The 21,798-nt window shown below is 40.6% G+C and overlaps 1 protein-coding gene across 1 annotated transcript in view; it reads left to right on the plus strand.

The window, feature by feature from the left end:
* LOC106608787 (phospholipid-transporting ATPase ABCA1) overlaps positions 1-21,798 on the plus strand; it is a 253,841-nt gene that overhangs the window by 73,520 nt on the left and 158,523 nt on the right. The window contains exons 16-19 of the mRNA XM_082977279.1: positions 3,842-4,013; positions 7,848-7,979; positions 9,598-9,737; positions 11,228-11,365. Of these exons, the coding sequence (XP_082833405.1) occupies positions 3,842-4,013; positions 7,848-7,979; positions 9,598-9,737; positions 11,228-11,365 (582 nt within the window). The remainder of the gene's footprint in view (positions 1-3,841; positions 4,014-7,847; positions 7,980-9,597; positions 9,738-11,227; positions 11,366-21,798) is intronic.

Consider the following 21,798-nt stretch of genomic DNA (forward strand, 5'->3'; position numbering starts at 1 on the left):
CTGTCAAAATTAGAAATGTGTAATATCTGAAAATGTAGCTAGCTAGACTATCTTACCCATATACATCCTCATGATGGACGCATCTCCCTGTCACGGATGCCATTTCACGGTTTCCCTTAGTTTGAAGATGTAATCCGGAGACCGGTGTTTTCTCCACCTCTTTAGCTATCATACTCTAATTCCACTGATTTCAAAACTCGATCCTCCAGAAAGTGGAGAGCAACACTTATGCAGCTCCACTACACAATATATATATATTTTTTAAAAGGCATGTTCAACAGGATTACCAACACAGACTGATCAGCTCAAATAGACAGAAGCCTTCTATATGGCAGACCAATCCGAACTCCTCTCTCGGCATGTCTAGCCCACTCAAAAAACATTAAAATGGATCTGCTGTGAAGTTGTGACTTGCGACATACGCCTAGTTTCCTGAAACGGGCCACAAATATGCTAATAACGCAATAACAACTTGTTGGCAGAAGTTAACTACTGTAGCTAACTATCAGCTAACATCTGTAGCTAGCCAGCAAGCTAGCAAGCAAAGCTTAAGGGATTGCAAACAGGTTAGCATAACTCTAGCCAAACAAAAAATAATTTACCAAAATGTTATCTAGATGGCTAGCATTTATGAGGCCAGGAAACATGTTCCTCACACACTAGGAACCTATTTCCTCCAATGTTATAATGAAAAAGTACCTAACGCTGCCAAAACACAAGTATGTATTCTGGAGACTTGTGGGCGGAGTGCTGATGATATCGGGTCGTCGCCCACTGTATGAGCTTTCGGTAGCCTGATTGTGTACATACAGGAGAAATCCTGAGGTGGCGCCAGATCCGAACACAATCATCTAGACTGTCTTTTCAATGCGATCTTTGTATTTTGAAAGCAGAAGTCGTATGTAAGTGTCAAGTGTAGACACAGTCACTGTGACACTCTTTATGTATATTTTCTCTCTTATTTTTGCCTAAATCTGTGACCAAAGTGAGTTTCACACCGGTTGTGGGAACAACAGAAAGGGGTAGCCTCTAGCCAAGAGGAAATGTGACACATGGTGTAACTAAAACCGATTCTGTTGTTTGGAGAGGGGAGAGCAGAGAGTTGTAAACCTGTCACTTAGCATCCGTAAAATGTATTTCATATAACTGAGCTTTTGTTGTAATAGCAGACACCTTTTTTATCTCATAAAGGGAATATAATTATTCAGCTGTGGGTAGATTTTGTGTAGAACATAGATTTTGGCTGTGAGTAGATTTTGTGTGGAATATACTTTGAGGTAGCTTTTCTGAGGGCATGAATCAAACATGGTTAAAGTGTCTGCTAAATGGCATAGCGTCGCTGTCTGATGAAAACCTTGTTACTCCATTTTGCAACAAAAATAAATAATTTACTGATAACAGTAACTCCCCTCAATTTGCTCTGAACATTTCATGACTCTAGGACCAAGAAAATGTATTCAAAATAGTTTTTAAAGTTTAATAATCGTGTGTTCGTTAATGGGAAAATTGCATATTTTCCATTTCTTGAAAAGTTAATATTATGGAGATTAGGTTTTCAGCGACAACATACACTATATATACAAAAATATATGGACACCCCTTCAAATTAGTGGATTCGACTATTTCAGCCACACCCGTTGCTGACACGTGTCATGCAATCTCCATAGAAAAAACTTTGGCAGTAGAATGTCCTTACTGAAGAGCTCAGTGACTTTCAACATGGCACCTTCATAGGATGCCACCTTTACAACAAGTGAGTTCAACAAATTTCTGCCCTGCTAGAGCTGCCCCGGTCAGTGTATGTGCTGTTATTGTGAAGTGGAAACATGATGTAGGAGCAACAATGGCTCAGCCACAAAGGAGCTTCGTTGGGAGCTTCATGAAATCGGTTTCCATGGCCGAGCAGCCACACACAAGCCTAAGCTCACCAAGTGTTGGCTGGAGTGGTGTAAAGCTCACCACAATTGGAAACACGTTCTCAGGCGTGATTTAATCACGCTTCACCATCTGGCAGTCCGACGGACAAATCTGGGTTTGGCGGATGCTAGGAGAACGCTACCTACCCGAATGCATAGTGCCAACTATAAAGTTTGGTGGAGGAGGAATAATGGTCTGGGACTGTTTGTCATGGTTCGGGCTAGGCCCCTTAGTTCCAGTGAAGGGAAGTCTTAACACTACAGCATACAATGAAGTTCTAGACCATTCTATGCTTCCAACTTTGTGGCAACAGTTTGGGTAAGGCCCTTTCCTGTTTCAGCATGACAATATCCCCGTGCACAAAGCGAGGTTCACAGAAATAGTTTGTCGAGATTGGTGTGGAAGAACTTGACTGGTCTGCAGAGAGCCCTGACCTCAACCCTATCGAACACCTTTGGAATGAATTGGAATGCCAACTGGGAGCCAGGCCTAAATGCCCAACATCAGTGCCGAACCTCACTAATGCTCTTGAGGCTGAATGGAAGAAGGTCCCTGCAGCAATGTTCCAACATCTAGTGGAAAAGCTTCCCCAAAGAGTGAAGGCTGTTATAGCAGCAAAGAACAACTCCATATTAATTACCATGATTTTGGAAATTATGTTTTCGTCCCATGTTTCATGAGCTGAAATAAAAGATCCCCAAATTTTTCCATATGCACAAAAAGCTTATCTCTCTCAAATTCATGCACAAATTTGTTTACATCCCTGTTAGTGAACATTTATCCTTTGCCAAGATAATCCATACACCTGACAAGTGTGTCATATCAAGAAGCTGATTGAACATTATGATCATTACACAGGTGCACATTGTGCTTGGGACAATTAAAGGCCACTCTAAAATGTGCAGTTGTCACACAACACAAAGCTACAGTTGTCTCAAATTTTGAGGGAGCATGCAATTGTCATGCTGATTGCAGGAATGTCCAACAGAGCTGTTGCCAAAGTATTGAATGTTCATTTCTCTACCATAAGCCGTCTCCACCGTTGTTTTAGAGAATTTGGCAGTACATCCAACCGGCCTCACAACCGCAGACCACGTGTAACCACGCCAGCCCAGGACCTCCACATCTGGCTTCTTCACCTGCAGGATTGTCTGAGACCAGCCACTTGGACAGCAGTTGAAACTGAGGACTATTTCTGTCTGTAATAAAGCCATTTTTATGGGGGAAAAACTAATTCTGATTGGCTGGGCCTGGCTTCCCAATGGGTGGTCCTGGCTCCCAAGTGAGTGGGCCTATGCCTTCCCAGGCCCACGCATGGCTGCTGCGGTCCTGCCCAATCATGTGAAATCCATATAGGTCCTAATGAATTTATTTCAATTGACTGATTTCCTTATATCAGCTGTAGCTCGTTGGAATCGTTGGATTTTGCATTTATATTTTTGTTCATGTCACGGGCATCGTATGGAGTGGACCAAAATGCAGCGGGTATATTGATCATCATCTTATTTATTAAAGAAAAAACACTTAAACAAAACAAATGACGAAAACAGTCCCGTAAGGTGCACAGACTATACAGGAAACAACCACACACAAAACGCAAGAGAAAAACCAACCCATCTAAATATGGCTTCCAATTAGAGGCAATGACAACCAGCTGCCTCTAATTGGAGGTCCTACCAAAACCCCAACATAGAAATAGAAAAACTAGATAAACTCATAGAAATAGAAAATGTAGAACATAAACCCAAAAACCCGAACCACACAAAACAAACACCCCCTGCCACGCATGACATATATATAAACATCTAATTTCATGTATGTAATGTATTATTTACCATCTATACATTCATTTAAAGACACGTGACATTGTCACATTCATTTGTCTAAAGCAGGATCATCTCTTTTTTTGTGTTTCATTTTAAAGATTATTTGGAAAAGCCACCACCCAATATGAAGGCAGGGGTCTCAATCAGGAACCTTGTAAAGATCTACAAAACGGGAAAAAAGCTTGCTGTGGATGGACTTAGTGTGGACTTCTATGAGAATCACATCACCTCTTTCCTTGGTCACAATGGCGCAGGAAAAACAACCACTATGTAAGTAACATAATAATACAAATGGACTGAAATTATGTAGTACTTTCCCAGGTGCTCAACGATTTAGCACTTGACATTATATGGGGGCAACTCACCTCATCCCCTGCCAATGTGTAACGTGGTTGATGCCATGGCCCAGGAGCCATTTTGACCCAGAAAGCTCAGCACACATCAGGTATAACAGTGGAGAGGTGAGAAGAGGTCATACAAACTATCAGCTCTCCATGGTTACACATTATATAGTGCTTTTCAGGGCCGTAACACTGCTTACACAAAGTTGATTGTGTGTGTTGGTTCATGCTGCAATTTGCCTGTCTACAACAGAGCCAATGGCAATATTCAGCTCTTAGCTCTGTTGCATTCCAAGTTTAATCCTTTCATCAAAGAACTTTGGCATCGCTCTCAGCTCATGGTGTTAGCACTATGGCCACAGCTCAGGTTGAGGCAAGCCTTCTGAGAGTACAATAAAGTAAGTTAGCAGCAGTGCCGGGGTGTAAGGGGGAGTCATTGGGGGAGTCATTGCTGGTCGAAAAACGAGTGCAAGAGGTTAGGTAAGGTTAAGACGGCACAAAATGAAGACCGTCAACAAGGCCAGAGAGTGAGTGAGGGAGAGGGAAAGAGAGAAAACGGGTGGGGAGATGAAGAGGATGAAGAGAGAGTGGATGGGGACAGTGAGAGCGAGGGAGAGAAAAAGAGAGAGAAAGATATAGATAGAGAATGTGTGGGTAGAGAGAGAGAGGGAACTGAAGAAGACAACAGGTCTCAGCTGAGCAAGCGGAATGAAAGCCAGAACTGAAGCGAGGGAGCAAAGCATGACAAGTAAAGGGAAGGACAAGCAAGTGCTTTGTCACCATCTAATACCAGTTGAACGTTCTGTCCACAAAGCTCTTTGTGACTAAGTGTGGCAATACGATATCAAAGACCCCATAAAACTTTCTTGCACTTGAAAAATAAATGAAATGAAAGATTTATCAATGCATTGTTGATTTGCACATTTGCACTCTATACTGAACAAATAATTGTACGCAACATGTCAATTGTTGGTCCCATGTTTCATGAGCTGAAGTAAAAAATGTTCTATAAGCACAAAAATCTTATTTCTCTCAAACTTTGTGCACAAATTTGTTTACATCACTATTAATGAGCATTTCTCCTTTTCCAATATAATCCTGACAGATTTGGCATATCAAGAAGCTGATTAAACAGCATGATCAATACACAGGTGCACCTTGTGCTGAGGACAATAAAAGTAAACCTTTAAATGTGCAGTTTTGTCACACAACACAATACCACAGATGTCTTAAGTTTTGAGGGAGTGTGCAATTGGCATGCTGACTGCAGGAATGTCCACCAGAGCTGTTGCCAGATAATTTAATGTTAATTTCTCTACCATAAGCTGCCTCCAACATCATTTTAGAGAATTTGGCAGTATGTCTAACTGGCCTCACAACCGTAGATCAAATGTAACCACGCCAGCCAAGACCTCCACTTCCTACTTCTTCACCTGCGGGATCATTTGAGGAGGAGGAGGGGGGTTGCTGAGGAGTATTTATGTCTGTAATACACCGCTCAAAAAAATAAAGGGAACACTTAAACAACACATCCTAGATCTGAATGAAAGAAATAATCTTATTAAATACTTTTTTCTTTACATAGTTGAATGTGCTGACAACAAAATCACACAAAAATAATCAATGGAAATCCAATTTATCAACCCATGGAGGTCTGGATTTGGAGTCACACTCAAAATTAATGTGGAAAATCACACTACACGCTGATCCAACTTTGATGTAATGTCCTTAAAACAAGTCAAAATGAGGCTCAGTAGTGTGTGTGGCATCCACGTGCCTGTATGACCTCCCTACAACGCCTGGGCATGCTCCTGATGAGGTGGCGGATGGTCTCCTGAGGGATCTCCTCCCAGACCTGGACTAAAGCATCCGCCAACTCCTGGACAGTCTGGCGTTGGTGGATGGAGCGAGACATGATGTCCCAGATGTGCTCAATTGGATTCAGGTCTGGGGAACGGGCGGGCCAGTCCATAGCATCAATGCCTTCCTCTTGCAGGAACTGCTGACACACTCCAGCCACATGAGGTCTAGCATTGTCTTGCATTAGGAGGAACCCAGGGCCAACTGCACCAGCATATGGTCTCACAAGGGGTGTGAGGATCTCATCTCGGTACCTAATGGCAGTCAGGCTACCTCTGGCGAGCACATGGAGGGCTGTGCGGCCCCCCAAAGAAATGCCACCCCACACCATGACTGACCCACCGCCAAACCGGTCATGCTGGAGGATGTTGCAGGCAGCAGAACGTTCTCCACGGCGTCTCCAGATTCTGTCACGTGCTCAGTGTGAACCTGCTTTCATCTGTGAAGAGCACATGGCGCCAGTGGCGAATTTGCCAATCTTGGTGTTCTCTGGAAAATGCCAAACGTCCTGCACGGTGTTGGGCTGTAAGCACAACCCCCACCTGTGGACGTCGGGCCCTCATACCACCCTCATGGAGTCTGTTTCTGACCGTTTGAGCAGACACATGCACATTTGTGGCCTGCTGGAGGTCATTTTGCAGGGCTCTGGCAGTGCAAAAGGCAGAGGTAGCGGTCCTGCTGCTGGGTTGTTGCCCTCCTACGGCCTCCTCCACGTCTCCTGATGTACTGGCTTGTCTCCTGGTAGCGCCTCCATGCTCTGGACACTATGCTGACAGACACAGCAAACCTTCTTGCCACAGCTCGCATTGATGTGCCATCCTGGATGAGCTGCACTACCTGAGCCACTTGTGTGGGTTGTAGACTCATGCTACCACTAGAGTGAAAGCACCGGCAGCATTCAAAAGTGACCAAAACATCAGCCAGGAAGCATAGGAACTGAGAAGTGGTCTGTGGTCTCCACCTGCAGAACCACTCCTTTATTGGGGGTGTCTTGCTTATTGCCTATAATTTCCACCTGTTGTCTATTCCATTTGCACAACAGCATGTGAAATGTATTGTCAATCAGTGTTGCTTCCTAAGTGGACAGTTTGATTTCACAGAAGGGTGATTGACTTGGAGTTACATTGTGTTGTTTAAGTGTTCCCTTTATTTTTTTGAGCAGTGTATATCCCTTTTGTGGGGAAAAACAAATTCTGATTGGCTGAACCTGGCTGCCAAGTGGGTGGGCCTATGCCCTCCCAGGCCAACCCATAGCTGCACCCCTGCCCAGTCATGTGAAATCCATAGATTATGGCCTAATTTATTTATTTCAATTAACTGATTTCCTTATATGAACTATAACTCAGTAAAATCTTTGAAATTGTTGCATATTGTGTTTATTTTTGTTCAGTATAGTTAATTTCACTCCAATTTCTTCTATAAATAATGATGTAGAAAGTTTACACATCTTGCTATTACTTCATGATGAGTTTGAAAGAAGACTAACTGCTAGTGGAAAGTGAGTGGGAATTGACGGGTTATAATGTTTTCACAAGCTGACTTAGATTTAATTCACTTTTTAAAGATGCTACTTCATTGCCGCTGCAATGATGTAGCATGTCTAGCTTCACAATTGTATAGTCAATGTGAATGTTATTGATTGATTAGCCAACCATGATACAGGTTGTTGATTGGTTGTTATATACTTGGAAATTGACGTCTGTTCCTGCCACCACTTATTCCAGAATTTTATAATCCAAATCATGAAAATGTGGTTATTTAAGATACATAAAATGATATTCGTATTTGTAGATTAATTTACATGTGTTTTATGAAGGTTTTCAATTCGGTTTCCAGGGATACGGAAGTGAAAATGACGTCACACTTTCCCAGCGCATTTTCTTGTTCTCCGCTTATCCTATAGGTCGATCTTGACGGGACTCTTCGCTCCAACATCGGGGACCGCTTTCATAAATGGTTACGATATCCGCACGGACATGGACACCATTAGGAAGCATCTGGGAATGTGCCCTCAGCACAACGTCTTGTTCAATGAGTAAGTTGCATTCAACAGGTGAATCGATGTAGTTCAATCGCCTCTTCCATCACCTCTCAATATCCCAGCGGGCAAAACTGGTTGCAACCTTCAAAAAGGTGAATGTAAACATGGAAAAAATTCTCTACCCTCCTCTGTTCCCAATAAAAAAACACAACCCTCCCCATAGCAACAAAAAAAGTTAGACAACCCCCCCTAGTTTGTTAATTGTTTACTAATAAACTAGTGAATGTGCTAGAAAGCTCAAGAGCTACCTATCTAGCTAGTTGACTGCTGTGGCTAGACATAAATGACTTGTTTTGAAAATTAATTTTGAACATTCAATGAAACTGGGAAACGTCCATGGCAGGCATTGTTGTCACCTTAACTGCTACATAACTTCTGAGTGATAGGAAGCAAGATTCCCATCACCAATCAGTCTACATCACTGCACACATACCCATCATTACTACGACAACTAGCTTAGCCATGTCAGCAAATGACTGCTGTCTGAATATACAGTACATATCTGATTTGGTCACTTGTAACTTCTGTTTGGACAGACAGTAGTCCAAAATGGATTTGAAAAGCAAAACTGATTTGAGCATTAAGGCCTGCAGTGTGAACAAGGCTTTAGAGACCATCTGGTTGTAATCTGCTTACATGACCTCTTCTCAACAGGATAAACATGTTAACATTTTCATTAAATGTGTCAAATTTTGCCCTGTGGGAGAGCCCACAGTTAATGTCATATTCCAAATCCAATATCTACAGTAACTTGCATCTCAAATCATTGCAATATTTTCCTCCTCCATCGTCTCCATTTTCAAAAATTTAACTAAGCTTCATTCTTTCCATCCACTTTCTTCCCTCTAATAGTGTCATTATTAACCATGATCCAGACTCACTGGCTGCCATTGTTAGATATGCCCTCTCATAACCGGGTTCTCTTCCATTCTCCCCTCTGCTGAGTGATCACCTGTGACCTCCGATGCCTCACGTCTCTTACATCATGATTATGACTGAGTACTGGCGAATTATGGCCATTAATATTTATCCCAACAGAACTGAAGTGTCTATATTTAAACTGGGGCTCTCAATATTAATGCGCACGGGAGGTAGACGCTAAAACGTACGCACAGATATGCCCGCCGGCGTTGCAGTCAAAATCATTCCACAGAAGTTTGTGACATCATGTTACGAATGGAGTCGGCTCGCTGGAGTGGAAACTGTGGTGTCAGAATTGTGTGGATTGTATTAACGTGACAGATTGAGAGTTGATGATGAAGGTGCTTAGTAGGAGCTAATAAGTCATCTATGAATCATGAAGGACCATATAAAATTGGGTAATTAAGATCTTGTTAGAGGAGTCCAAGTTCATTTGAAGCCTAGTTCAGGAGATGCTATCCCATGTAACTTGAAGTACACTGAAACAACATATAGAATCAAACTATTTTCAATTATTATTGTCACTTGAGTCTGGAAATGCAGAAAATATTGGATCCACTTTTTGTACATTGGACCAAAAATTTGTATTTAGTGACGATTTTGTGCCTAATTTCACACACTTGCATTTTGGTATTCATTCTGTTGTTGATAAGTCAAATAATTGTTTCTTAATTGTATTTCTGATTCTTAGCCTTACAGTAGAGGAGCACATCTACTTCTACGCCAGATTAAAGGGTCGAAGCCGTGATGAAGTGAAAACGGAGATGGACCAAATGATCAAGGATGTAGGGCTGCCGCACAAACGCAAGGAACTTGCCAAGAACCTGTCAGGTGTGTGTGTGTGCCCGTGCAAATATTTGTGTCCTTGGGATCTATATGTATCGAGGGATCACAATCATGCACAAATGTTGTAGTAGCTCTCTACCCCAGCCACCACTTGTCAAACCGCGTGTACGTACGTGCGTGCCTGTGTGTGCCTGTAGAAATGCACCTATAAATGTGTGTTAGATGTATAATCCATTGTCTGGGGAGCAAGAAATATCCTTGGTAAATTGGCTCCAGTCATGGGTTGCATGTGAACAAAATCCCTGAAATAGAACTTTCAAGGTACATCTAGTCTGATACTTCCACAACACATGACACATTCACAACAGCTCCCAGGGTGTCCTGTGTGTGATCGTCTTATGTAGCTTTCTGTCATATATCAATTTCACGCTAGACAAAAGACAATAAAACATGCTCACACACTCTGTCTGACACATGCACACATACATGACCAGTCTTACACCAAAACATATGGATTCCTCATAACCATGTACAGACCTGTATTGCATTGCACAATGTCTCATATCTACTGCTGAGATGCCTATGATGTCTACAGTAAAGTTTTTATATTGATGCACAATCAGGTTTCTTCACCATTTGTGTACCTGCTTGTTATAAGGGCTCAATAATGGTATGAGCAATACATGGAAGGTGTGATATTCACACTGGCAATAACACAATAGCTTTCAAAAGTAGAAATGTTACACGTATCTGTTTCATGTACTTGTTGTTCTATCTGCGACAAAATGTCAAACGGACCATTAGCTACATACCTTGCCATTCTATGACATAGTATTTTTCCATCCTTATTGAGAAAGAGCCCTGATGGTTTTGATTTCAACCAAAAACTTAACCTTTATGAAAAGAAAATGCTGATAAACTGTAAGTGTTATCCTGAACACTCAAACACAGTAAAGGAAGAAATTGACCAGAATGAACAGCGATATATGCTTTTGAAATGTCAAAATCGATCAGCCCTATTCTTTGGTAAATTCTAGTTTTAATTTCATTCTGTGGTTTCTCATTCCTTCCCTGTATTGATCAATAAGGTCATTGATTAGCTAGGAAGTCTACACACCTGCTTTTCAGACTCTCATTTAAAGGAAAGAAAAGAAAACCGGCAGAGGTTGATTTGGAATTGGGCCTGTATGTTCTCTGAAGGGCACATGAAGTCCTATCCTATTGGTACCTATTTCCCTACATCTATCCAATTCTTTAAGGTCCACACAAGTGCTAGGGTGTAGGGGTCAGGGGTCAATTTGGAATTGGGATGTGTTTCCTTTGAAGGGGGCAGGAAGTGTGTCCTTTGAAGGGGGTAGGAAGTCTGTCCTTTGAAGGGGCAGGAAGTGTGTCCTTTGAAGGGGCAGGAAGTGTGTCCTTTGAAGGGGGTAAAAAGTGTGTCCTTTGAAGGGGGTAAAAGTGTATCCTTTGAAGGGGGTAAAAAGTGTGTCCTTTGAAAGGGGTAGAAAGTGACCAAACGTAAACTGTATCCTCAGGGGGAATGCAAAGGAAACTGTCGGTGGCCATCGCATTCGTGGGAGGATCCAACATCGTCATCCTGGATGAACCCACAGCAGGGGTGGACCCCTACGCCCGGAGAGGGATATGGGAACTTCTGTTGAAGTACAAAAAAGGTATGGGATCTGTCGGTCGAATTACAAATCCAATACCAAACCACTGTTGAGCTCCAGACTACAGACTATGTATGATGTTGTTTGGCGTGTTGACTTGAAGTATTTATTATGGGTCTTATCTCTGAACACATTTCTCAGGTTACAGGAATACCCAGAGTGAAATACAACTAAAACATCCCGAGTGACAAAAAACAAATCAAGGTCGATAATTTAGCTGTAGGAGGGCCCTGTGATGCTTATAGTTGAAAAAATGTAACATTTCCTAAATTGCATCCTGTACAGATCCTAAACAAAAGTAAAAGCATGTCAAACATGATCTTACATGGTGCATCTCCTTAGACCCAGATGTATATCTTAGTAGTATTGCTGTGTGTCAGTATGATTATTGTGGCATCAGTAGCCTCTGAAACACTAGAAACATGTCCACTCATCTGAGACCACACTGGTCCCCTATACAAGCATGCTGTAAGCCATCCATGCAAGTACATAACTTGAAATATTTTTGTTGGTGTATTCTGTAAGATGTAGTGATTATGTAGACAACAAGGAACTGAGAAACAACATCTAGCCTGACATAGAGGTAGTTTTGTAAGTGTTGCAAAAAAGGCAGCGATGGGATTAAATGGTTGCTAAACTGAGACATAGGGCCACATTCATCTATTGATAGACAAGTTAGATTGTTTCCCTTCCAAATTCTGCAAATATGGCCATCAAATACTTAAAGAGTAAGTTTGATGTTCCCTCTACCCATCAAAAGAACTACATTAAATATAGTACAACAAAAAAAATAAGTGGTTTACGAGTTCAGAATATTGCCGTTGACGACCATTCATTTTATGGTAAAGTAAGATAAGAGGTCATCTCTCCAGGTTTAGCCAGAAAGAACAAACAAATATTACTAAAAGTGAGTTAGAGGTTCTCCATACATAAAAAAAAAATATATATATATATATATATATATATATATTATAATAATAATGATTGTTGATGCTTTCAAAAATATATGTTTTTGATTGGTCAAGTTTATACACTTTTGTTATTGGTATGTGGACACCTGCTTATCAAACATCTCATTCCAAAATCATGGGCATTAATATGGAGTTGGTCCCCCTCTGCTGCTATAACAGCCTCCACTCTTCTGGGAAGGCTTTCCACTAGATGTTGGAACATTGCTGCAGGGACTTGCTTCCATTCAGCCACAAGGGCTTTAGTGAGGTCGGGCACTGATGTTGGGCGATTAGGCTTGGCTCGCAGTCGGCATTCCAATTCATCCCAAAGGTGTTCGATGGGGTTGAGATCAGGACTAAGCAGACCAGTCAAGTTTTTCCACATTGATCTCGACAAACCATTCTGTATGTACCTCGCTTTTTGCATGGGGCATTGTCATGCTGAAACAGGAAAGTGCCTTCTCAAAACTGTTGCCACAAAGTTGGAAGCACAGAATGGTCTAGAATGTCATTGTATGTTGTAGCGTTAAGATTTCCCTTCACTGGATCTAAGGGGCCTAGCCCGAACCATGACAAACAGCCCCAGACCATTATTCCTCCTCCACCAAACTTTATAGTTGGCACTATGCATTCGGGCAGGTGGTGTTCTCCTGGCATCCGCCAAACCCAGATTTGTCAGTTGGACTGCCAAATGGTGAAGCATGATTCATCACTCCTGAGAATGCGTTTCCACTGCTCCAGAGTGCAATGCCGGCGAGCTTTACTCCACTCCAGCCAACGCCTGGCACTGTGCATGGTGATCTTAGGCTTGTGTACGGCAGCTCGGCCATGGAAACCCATTTCATGAAGATCCCGACGAACAGTTATTGTGCCGACGTTGCTTCCAGAGGCAGTTTGGAACTTGGTAATGGGTGTTGCAACCGAGGACAGATCATTTTTTTCACGCTACCTGCTTCAGCACTGAGAGGTCTTGTTCTGTGAGCTTGTGTTGCCTACCACTTCGTGGCTGAGCCATTGTTGCTCCTAGACGTGGCTGAAATAGCCACTTCTGTAATTTGACAGTTTTCTTACCATAACATGTTCATACCATTGAAGCCCAATGTGGCATTTTTGCAACATTTCCATAAAATTGTTCTACAAACTGATTCATTTCATGATCAGGGGCATATTACAAGTATTTACATTTAGATCTATGCTTGGGTCTCACATGGTTTTAACGAACACTCTAGTTCAATTAGCACTTCATTTATTTTGTTTTAAAGACCCTTTTTTTCTGAGATGCTTTTGCTTTGGGCGGCAATGACGCAACTGTCTTCCCAGTCTATGGTATTGTCATGTAGACCAATAGTGATGACTAGATGACAGCGACAATAAGGCATCTGAGATGCATCCAATTCGATAACACAGTTAACACGCTCGTTAATTGTTGACATTCAACTGCTTGTCACTTTGTAGCCCGCACTTTTGCTGGTTTGCCCAGGCTAGACAATGACTGAAAATCAAGATATGGACATTATAATAACACATTTCCTACAGATGTCAAAGTGTTTAATGTGCATTAAGTGGCATTTCGTCCTCGCTATGTCATTAGCAGTGTTCTTTCTAATCAAGTCTGATTCAGAGCTTGAGATAACTCTCGTTTAATGAGAACATTCACATCCATAATAGTTAAGTGAGTCATACTGTATCAGGTCTTATTGGCACCACAATGTTGATAATGGTGCTAAAGTTGATCACTGAAACAAATTGCATTGAGAGTGTATTTGTTTGAAACCAAAACCAAGGTGTAATATTGCATTTTTTATTTCCTTCGCTAATTGTTTTGCTGTTTCTAGAGAAAGTGTGCAGAGAATGTCCATGTTTCGGGTTGTTTGTACTGCTATTGGTTCTGTTGTTATACTTTTGTTGTTTGTCTTTCTGACAGGATAAAACCATTAAACAGTTTACGTTATCGTCTGAAATAGGGAAGTGCTTTAAGGCTGAAACTTAAGATAAGCTTGAGTAACTCAGACTTTTGGTTAAGTTACAGGTTTCAGCCCTTAATTCTTGATTGTTCAAAGTATTTCATTGATAAGGACGTATATTATATTGTTATGCTAATTGTTTTACTATGAAATTGTATCTTATTCTCAAAGGTTCCCATTGGTCAGTCTCAGTGATATTGTTAGTGTGTAATTGACGACTTTCACACAGTTCTTTTGAAGTAGCTTTACTTGTAACTGTAGATAGAAAATATAATTTACTTTCTAATTAACTATGTTCAATAGGCACTAATGTTGTCCTTATTGGCCTCTTCCTCATGTAGACATTTGGGTCCTCAGAATACATAGCATGTTCGCTTTTAGTTATTCCTCAGAAGATCTCTTACACTGTAGAAGATCTTTGCTGATCTATGAGCTTCTTTGTTTTCTTCAAAAAATATATGGGGGATTTAATACATTCCAATTAAACTTGTGCTGAGAGCACTTGACATTCCCCTATATGAATTGTAGATGTGTTAAAGAGTGACTGCCTTTAAAAAGCAACAAATCCCTTTGAAAACGTCTTATATGGCAGCGATATGAGTCAGAAACAGTTATTCTAGTGTCAAAATTGACTACAAAGTGTTAAGAGGAAAATGTTGGCCATAAAGTCAGTCTTGTCTTAAACAGAGTTTAGAACATCTGTCCGTCACAACGGGGGGTATGATATTTATGCCTCTGTAACTTTCTCACTCATCATTATCATTATTCATGATTATCTGTGATCATGTTAGCATCCACATTAATGTAGTAGTAAAAGTGACTCCAAAATGACACAATAGATTATATACCATTCACTTCTATTGATCACAACATAATCCAAAACCAAAACAAATTGCAAATGCACAAGTGGGATGTAGTCACAAGAGTGATGTAGTCATTGTGGGATGTAGTCACAAGCGGGATGTAGTTACAAGCGTGACTTAGTCATAAGTGTGATGTAGTCATTGTGTGATAGGAATATGGATAGAAATAGTACACTTTTGACTACTTTAATGCACTATAAGTGAATTTCTCCAAATACATATGACGCCTTCATATGACGCCTTCAAACTAGATAATAAAAGTGATTTAATTTCTAAACAGTAAAAAAGATACTGTATGTATGAAAATACCCTCAAATAAAAGGTGACATTCTGTACTGTCACCTCGTATGAAACATTTGATCTCAAATCCAAAATTCTGGAGTATAGAGCCAAATAAAAAAATATATTTCCAAATAAATACGGAGGGGAGTGTAAATATGGGTATACATACAGCAGGCGTTCTTAAACTTTTTCAGCCTGGGACCCAAATTAGAAATTCTGCGTTTTCCTGGGACACAAGCTTAGGAAAATATGCAACTATACGTAAATATCGGTACATTTCATTGCCCTTATGCCAAAAAAAAGCAATATAGACAAAAACAAATAACAATGAAATACCCATAAATATATTTTCATGTTAAATTTTTCCCCATTAAAAACAGTCTTGCATACCTGTCTAGGTTGGAACTGTTGCTGTTAAAATACAATAAATAATTTAATTCTGAACTGGAATAAACGGATTAATCACATCACACAGATGTATAACAGAACACACACACACACACACACAGGCTTTTTGATCGTACAACCCTAAGTAACAGTACAGATAAAACATTCTGCCCTAATGTACATCTTACTGTATAAATTATTCTTGCTAGAAAGTCTAGGTTTGAACTGTTGCTCTTAAAACACTTTTATTCTGAACTGGAATAAACTGATTGATAACATCACACAGATGTAGACCAGAAAACACACATACACACAGTCCTAATGAGAGGTGTGTGGCTGGTTGAAGTTTTCAACAAGCATGTCTATTCTGGGCTGTTTTTGACAGTGCGACACTGAGGTCATGCTCAGCATTGACACTGGTTCTGTACTTGAGAACCCTGACTTGCATTGGTATGTGGTGTCAAACTGGATCAGAACATCTACTGCTTTCTCAGTCAGGCAGGAGACTGCTTCCTGCTGTAGATGAGCAACCCAGAACTGTGTGAGTGTTTGTCTCAAAAAGCATCTTGCTTCAATCAGTTTATTCCAGTTCAGAATAAAAGGTATTACTTGTAACAGCAACAGTTCCAACCTAGACTTGTTTTCAACAATAATATCTACAGTAAAATGTACAGTAGGCCTGATAATTTTTCAACATCTGTACTGTTTCTTGGGGTTGCACTATCAGTAGCTAGTTAGCTTGCTTTGGCTAACGTTAGCTATTGCCTGTGTAACGTTACAAGGCCAGGGGATTGTTTGAAAGAGAAACTCACATCTACTACTATAAGAAATAGTACTCCCTTATTTCTGCTTATCATCACCTGTTATAAAATGACAACAATGCCTTGCTAGTTGACTTACTTTTACACTTTCGAAGCACTGTTTCCTGAAACATTCAGCCCTCTTCTGAAATAACTCCCTGGGTTTACCTTCATGTTGTGACTGGATGTTTGGTCAGGATGAGTCGTTTTATTAATTTGTTCGTTTTGAGAGACTCATTACTAAGCACGTCCCCACACAAAACACATTGTGGGCGCTCCTCGTTATTTCTCAAAGTTTATATGAAAGAGACAAAAAGTCATCACTGTATTTGCGTTTCATGACGATTGTGCTCAGTCAGAACACGTAGCTAGCATGAGTCCATTTCATGACAGCGGTGAGTGATGGCGAGTGGGAATAACAAGTCAGTGGCTTGAACGACAACGCTGCATCGTGTGGGTCGCGGAGTGATCTTCAAGAAAACTGCAGAAAAAAGGATCCGGTAAACCGCGAAACACACGGGCATCTCCCTCTACCTCTCCCTCTTGCGCAGCTGCCAAACTGAGCAGAGACAGCTGATAAACAGAGAGCGCACTGAACCGAGAGCGCAGTCGCATTTGGCCAAATCAATTCCAGTAATTCATGATATAATTATACATTTACGTAGCGACCCACCATTAACAGGTCCTTTGGGTCGCGACCCATACTTTAAGAAATGCTGGTATACAGTATAAACAGTAAGTATATTAGTTATTTACACATAGGTGCCTTGATCTGAGAGAGATGAGAGTTTGACTGTAGTGGAGGTGTGGCAAGAGAGACTCCACACTATTGTGCTCTAACTCAACACTCTCAAAACACTAAGAAACCCTATCCTTCCAACTCATCTTTAACTTCCATCTTATCTCAATTAAAATGTTCTATGTAGATGGGATTAACATAACATTTATTGAGTATTCTCTTTATGTACAGCCTGTTTGAAGTAAAAGAAGTAGACAACCTCAAAACTATGTGCAAGTAATGTTTCTAAACATAGAGCCTTTAATGGGCATCAATTAGTGAAGAGCTGCTGAGGAGTGTGTTGAATGTCAGTCTTAGTTAGTGGCTTAGTAATAAAAAATAGCTGTATTAACATGCAACACTTCAGGCAGGTTATCCATTTCTCATTTAATGAAACAGGTAAAGTTCAGGTATAGAAAGTGTCCACATTACTGATCTAGTTAGGACGGAATACATATTAGGAACATTGCCATTCCTTCTCCTCAGACCTCACCCTTCACCTTGTCAAGTCTGATGCTTGAATAGTACAGGGTTTGGACTTGACTAGACGAGGGTTGAGGAGGACGGGTGACGATTGACTGGTTTAGAGTTTAGATGACTAGATGATAGGTGATGTCTGAAGAGGAGTGAAAATGTTCAGAATATGAATTCTATGTGCTTCCTTCAGCCTAAGTATACACACCTCAATTTGCTTGTCAATGAACAATATCTTGCTGCTGTTAAAGTGTATGAAAGTCTAAATCCCTCCATTTGATGTAGGCCTACAAAAGCAGGATTTTAGATCTCTGGCACTATGTTGTATGCAGTCACAGCACAGGAGATTTACCTGCATATCCCACTACTATGATCTATCACTTTGTGCCGTAATGCACCACAACACACCATCAATCAGTATACCTTTGTGGACTGCACACCAAACAAACACATTTATTTTACTCCCACCTTCCATCATGCAGTGTGTTTTTATTATTTCTCCCTGTAAACTAATGCAATCCCTTGAAATCAACAGTGAGCACGAACAGCCATGCAAAATTAGCCATGTCAGTAGTAACGAATCACATGAGACTACCCACATAAAAAAATACTACAGTACTTACTATAGAATTCTGTAGTATACTGTAGAATACTATGCTACACACTATACTATACCTCGACAATATGTAGTACTTACTGTACTATAGAATGTTGTAGAATACTGTAGAGTACTATAGAAAATACAGTATTAATTGCTGTAAATACTACAGTAATGTCTGCAAAACGCTACACTTTTTTTTACTAAATAGTACAGTATTTTATTTGCATATAACCTGCACATTCCCCTTCCTTATATCCCAATTTGTTCCACCAAGAAGTGAGAAACATACTGTACATGCCAAATATAGACCATATATCGTATGCCCTACAGGTTACAGAAAAGAGCAGAAGCTCTGAACTATCCGTTCAGACTCCAGTGCAACCTACCTACAGGTTATGGAACATTTTTCTCTTTTAGTTTTTCTCCAGTAGGTTCCCTCAAGGAGAAAGCCTCCACTTCTATGTCAAAGATAATAAAACAAAAACACGAAAGTAAATATATCAGTAATGTCGGCAAAAACACTACAGTAAATACTACAGTATACTACAATCCGCAAAAACACTACAGTAATTACTAAAGTATATTCTACAGTTTTCTTTTACTAAGGTATTTATTCTATAGTTAACGGTAAATACTACAGCATACTACAGTATACTAAAGTTAATCCTGCAGTATTCACTTGTGTTTTGCTAACTTTTGTCTGCAGAAACACAAGCGAATACTAAAGAAAGTCCGCAAAAACACTACAGTGAATACTATAGCATTCCATAGTATATAGTATTTTTTTTATGTGGGTTTCTGCCACACTCCTCCCAATCTCCTCATCTCCCCCACTCAAAGATCAGCACTTTTCCATACATTTCATTCGCATGGAAAGCGCATTCCGTCACAATTGGTAAAATGTAGACACACCTGGAGCCACCTCACATCATCATTCTGGAGGCATTGTTTTAGGACAGCATTACGCTAGATTGGAAAATAGTGTTGGAGCAGTTGCTGACTAACTGTGAATAACTTTAGCTGGTTAACTGTGGTGAGAAACAAGTAACTTATTTACAGTTAGTTAGCTACTGCATCTCTCTTTGCAAGCAAACACAATGCTACCTCCAAATCTAATAATGTGGCTCCACTAATGTTTACATTTTGACCATGTGACATCCTCTTTCCATGTGTATTGATCTGCTTGTTTGAATATTTTCAGAGTCCCATAAGATTTTAGTGAGATACTCAATGGGCATCTTGGCAACGGTTAAAATCAAATCCAATCAAAGTTTATTGGTTGCGTATATAGATGTGGTAGATGTTATAGCAGGTGCAGCAAAATGTTTGTTACTAGCTCCTAACAATGCAGTAAAATGTCAAACAAGTCAAAAATATATATATATATATATTATCAAGAAACCTCAGAACGAATCCAATTAACAACCCAAATGATACTGTGAAAGTAATCCAAATGTAATCTATATGTACTTTGGATGAATGTACAGAAGATATACTAAGAATGATATGTACAGCAGTAGATATATTAGATATACAGTGCATTAGGAAATTATACAGACCACTTGACTTTTTCCACATTTTGTTACGTTACAGCCTTATTCTACAATAGTTTTTTTTTTAAATCCCCCTCATAAATCACAAAGCATAAACAGTTTTTTTGGAAATTTTTGCAAAGTTTAAAAAAATAAAATGCTGAAATATCACATTTAAGTATTCAGACCCTTTACTCAGTATTTTTTTGAAGCACCTTTGGCAGTGATTATTGCCTCAAGTCTTCTCGGGTATGACGCTACAAGCTTGACACACCTGTATTTGGGGAGTTTCTCCCATTCTTCTCTGCAAATCCTCTCAAGCTCTTTCAGGTTGGATGGGGAGCGTCGCTGCACAGCTATTTTCAGGTCCCTCCAGAGATATTCGATCGCGTTCAAGTCTGGGCTCAAGGACATTCAGAGATGTCTCTGTCACGTCCTGACCAGTAATAGGGGTTATTTGTTATTTTAGTTTGGTCAGGACGTGGCAGGGGGTATTTGTTTTATGTGGTTCAGGGTGTGTTTGTGTATGTGTTCATGTAGAGGGGGTATTTGGTTTATAGGGTTCAGGGTGGTTGTTTATGTAGAGGGGTATTTGATTTATGTATTCCGGGGTTTTTGGGTTATCGTTCTATGTTAGTTTATTTCTATGTTCCGTCTAGGTGTTTGTATTTCTATGTTTTGGTCATGGGGATTGGGGCCTTCAATTGGAGGCAGCTGTCTATCGTTGCCTCTGATTGAAGGTCCTATATTAAGGAGTATGTTTGTCATGGGATTTTGTGGGAGATTGTTGCTGTGTATAGCTTTGTGCCTTACCGGCTTGTTCTTTGTCGTCGTGTTTTTTTGTATACGTGTTTATTTTGGTTTTCCTTCTTTGTCCGTTAATAAAAGAAGATGAGTATACATTTTCCCGCTGCGTCTTGGTCTAAACCCTACGACACCTGTGACAGTCTCAACCCTGACTAGTCTCCCAGTCCCTGCTGCTGCATGATACTGCCACCACCATGGTTCACCGTAGGGATGGTGCCAGGTTTCTTCCAGACATGACGCTTGGCATTCAGGCCAAAGAGTTCAATCTTGGTTTCATCAAACCGGAGAATCTTGTTTCTCATGGTCAGAGGGTCTTTAGGTGCTTTTGGAAAACTCCAAGCAGGCTGTCATGTGCCTTTTACTGAGGAGTGGCTTCCATCTGGCCGCTCTACCATAAAGGCCTGATTGGTGGAGTGCTGCAGAGATGGTTGTCCCTCTGGAAGATTCTCCCATTTCCACGGAGGAACTCTGAACCTCCTTCAGAGTGACCATCGGGTTTTTAGTCACCTCCCTGATTAAGGCCCTTCTCCCCTGATTGCTCAGTTTGGTCGTGTGGCCAGCTCTAGGAAGAGTGTTGGTGGTTCCATTCTTCCATTTAAGAATGATGGCGGCCACTGTGCTCTTGGGAATCTTCAATGGTGCAGATTTTTTGGGGTACCCTTCCCCAGATCTGTGCCTCAACACAATCCTTCGACCTCATGGCTTGGTTTTTGCGCTGACATGCACTGTCCACTGTGGGACCTTATATAAACAAGTTTGTTTCTTTCCAAATCATGTCCAATCAATTGATTTTACCACAGGTGGATTCCAATCAAGTAGTAGAAACATCTCAAGGATGATCAATGGAAACAGGATGTACCTGAGCTCAATTTGAAGTCTCATAGCAAAGGGTCTGAATACTTATACAGAAAATAAGGTTTTCTGTTTTTATAAATTTGCAAACATTTCTAAAAACCTTTTTTTGCTTTGTCGTTATGGGGTTTTGGGTGTAGATTGAG

The sequence above is a fragment of the Salmo salar genome, chromosome 07 (assembly GCF_965601325.2).
Source record: "Salmo salar chromosome 07, fSalSal1, whole genome shotgun sequence".
NCBI lineage: Eukaryota > Metazoa > Chordata > Actinopteri > Salmoniformes > Salmonidae > Salmo > Salmo salar.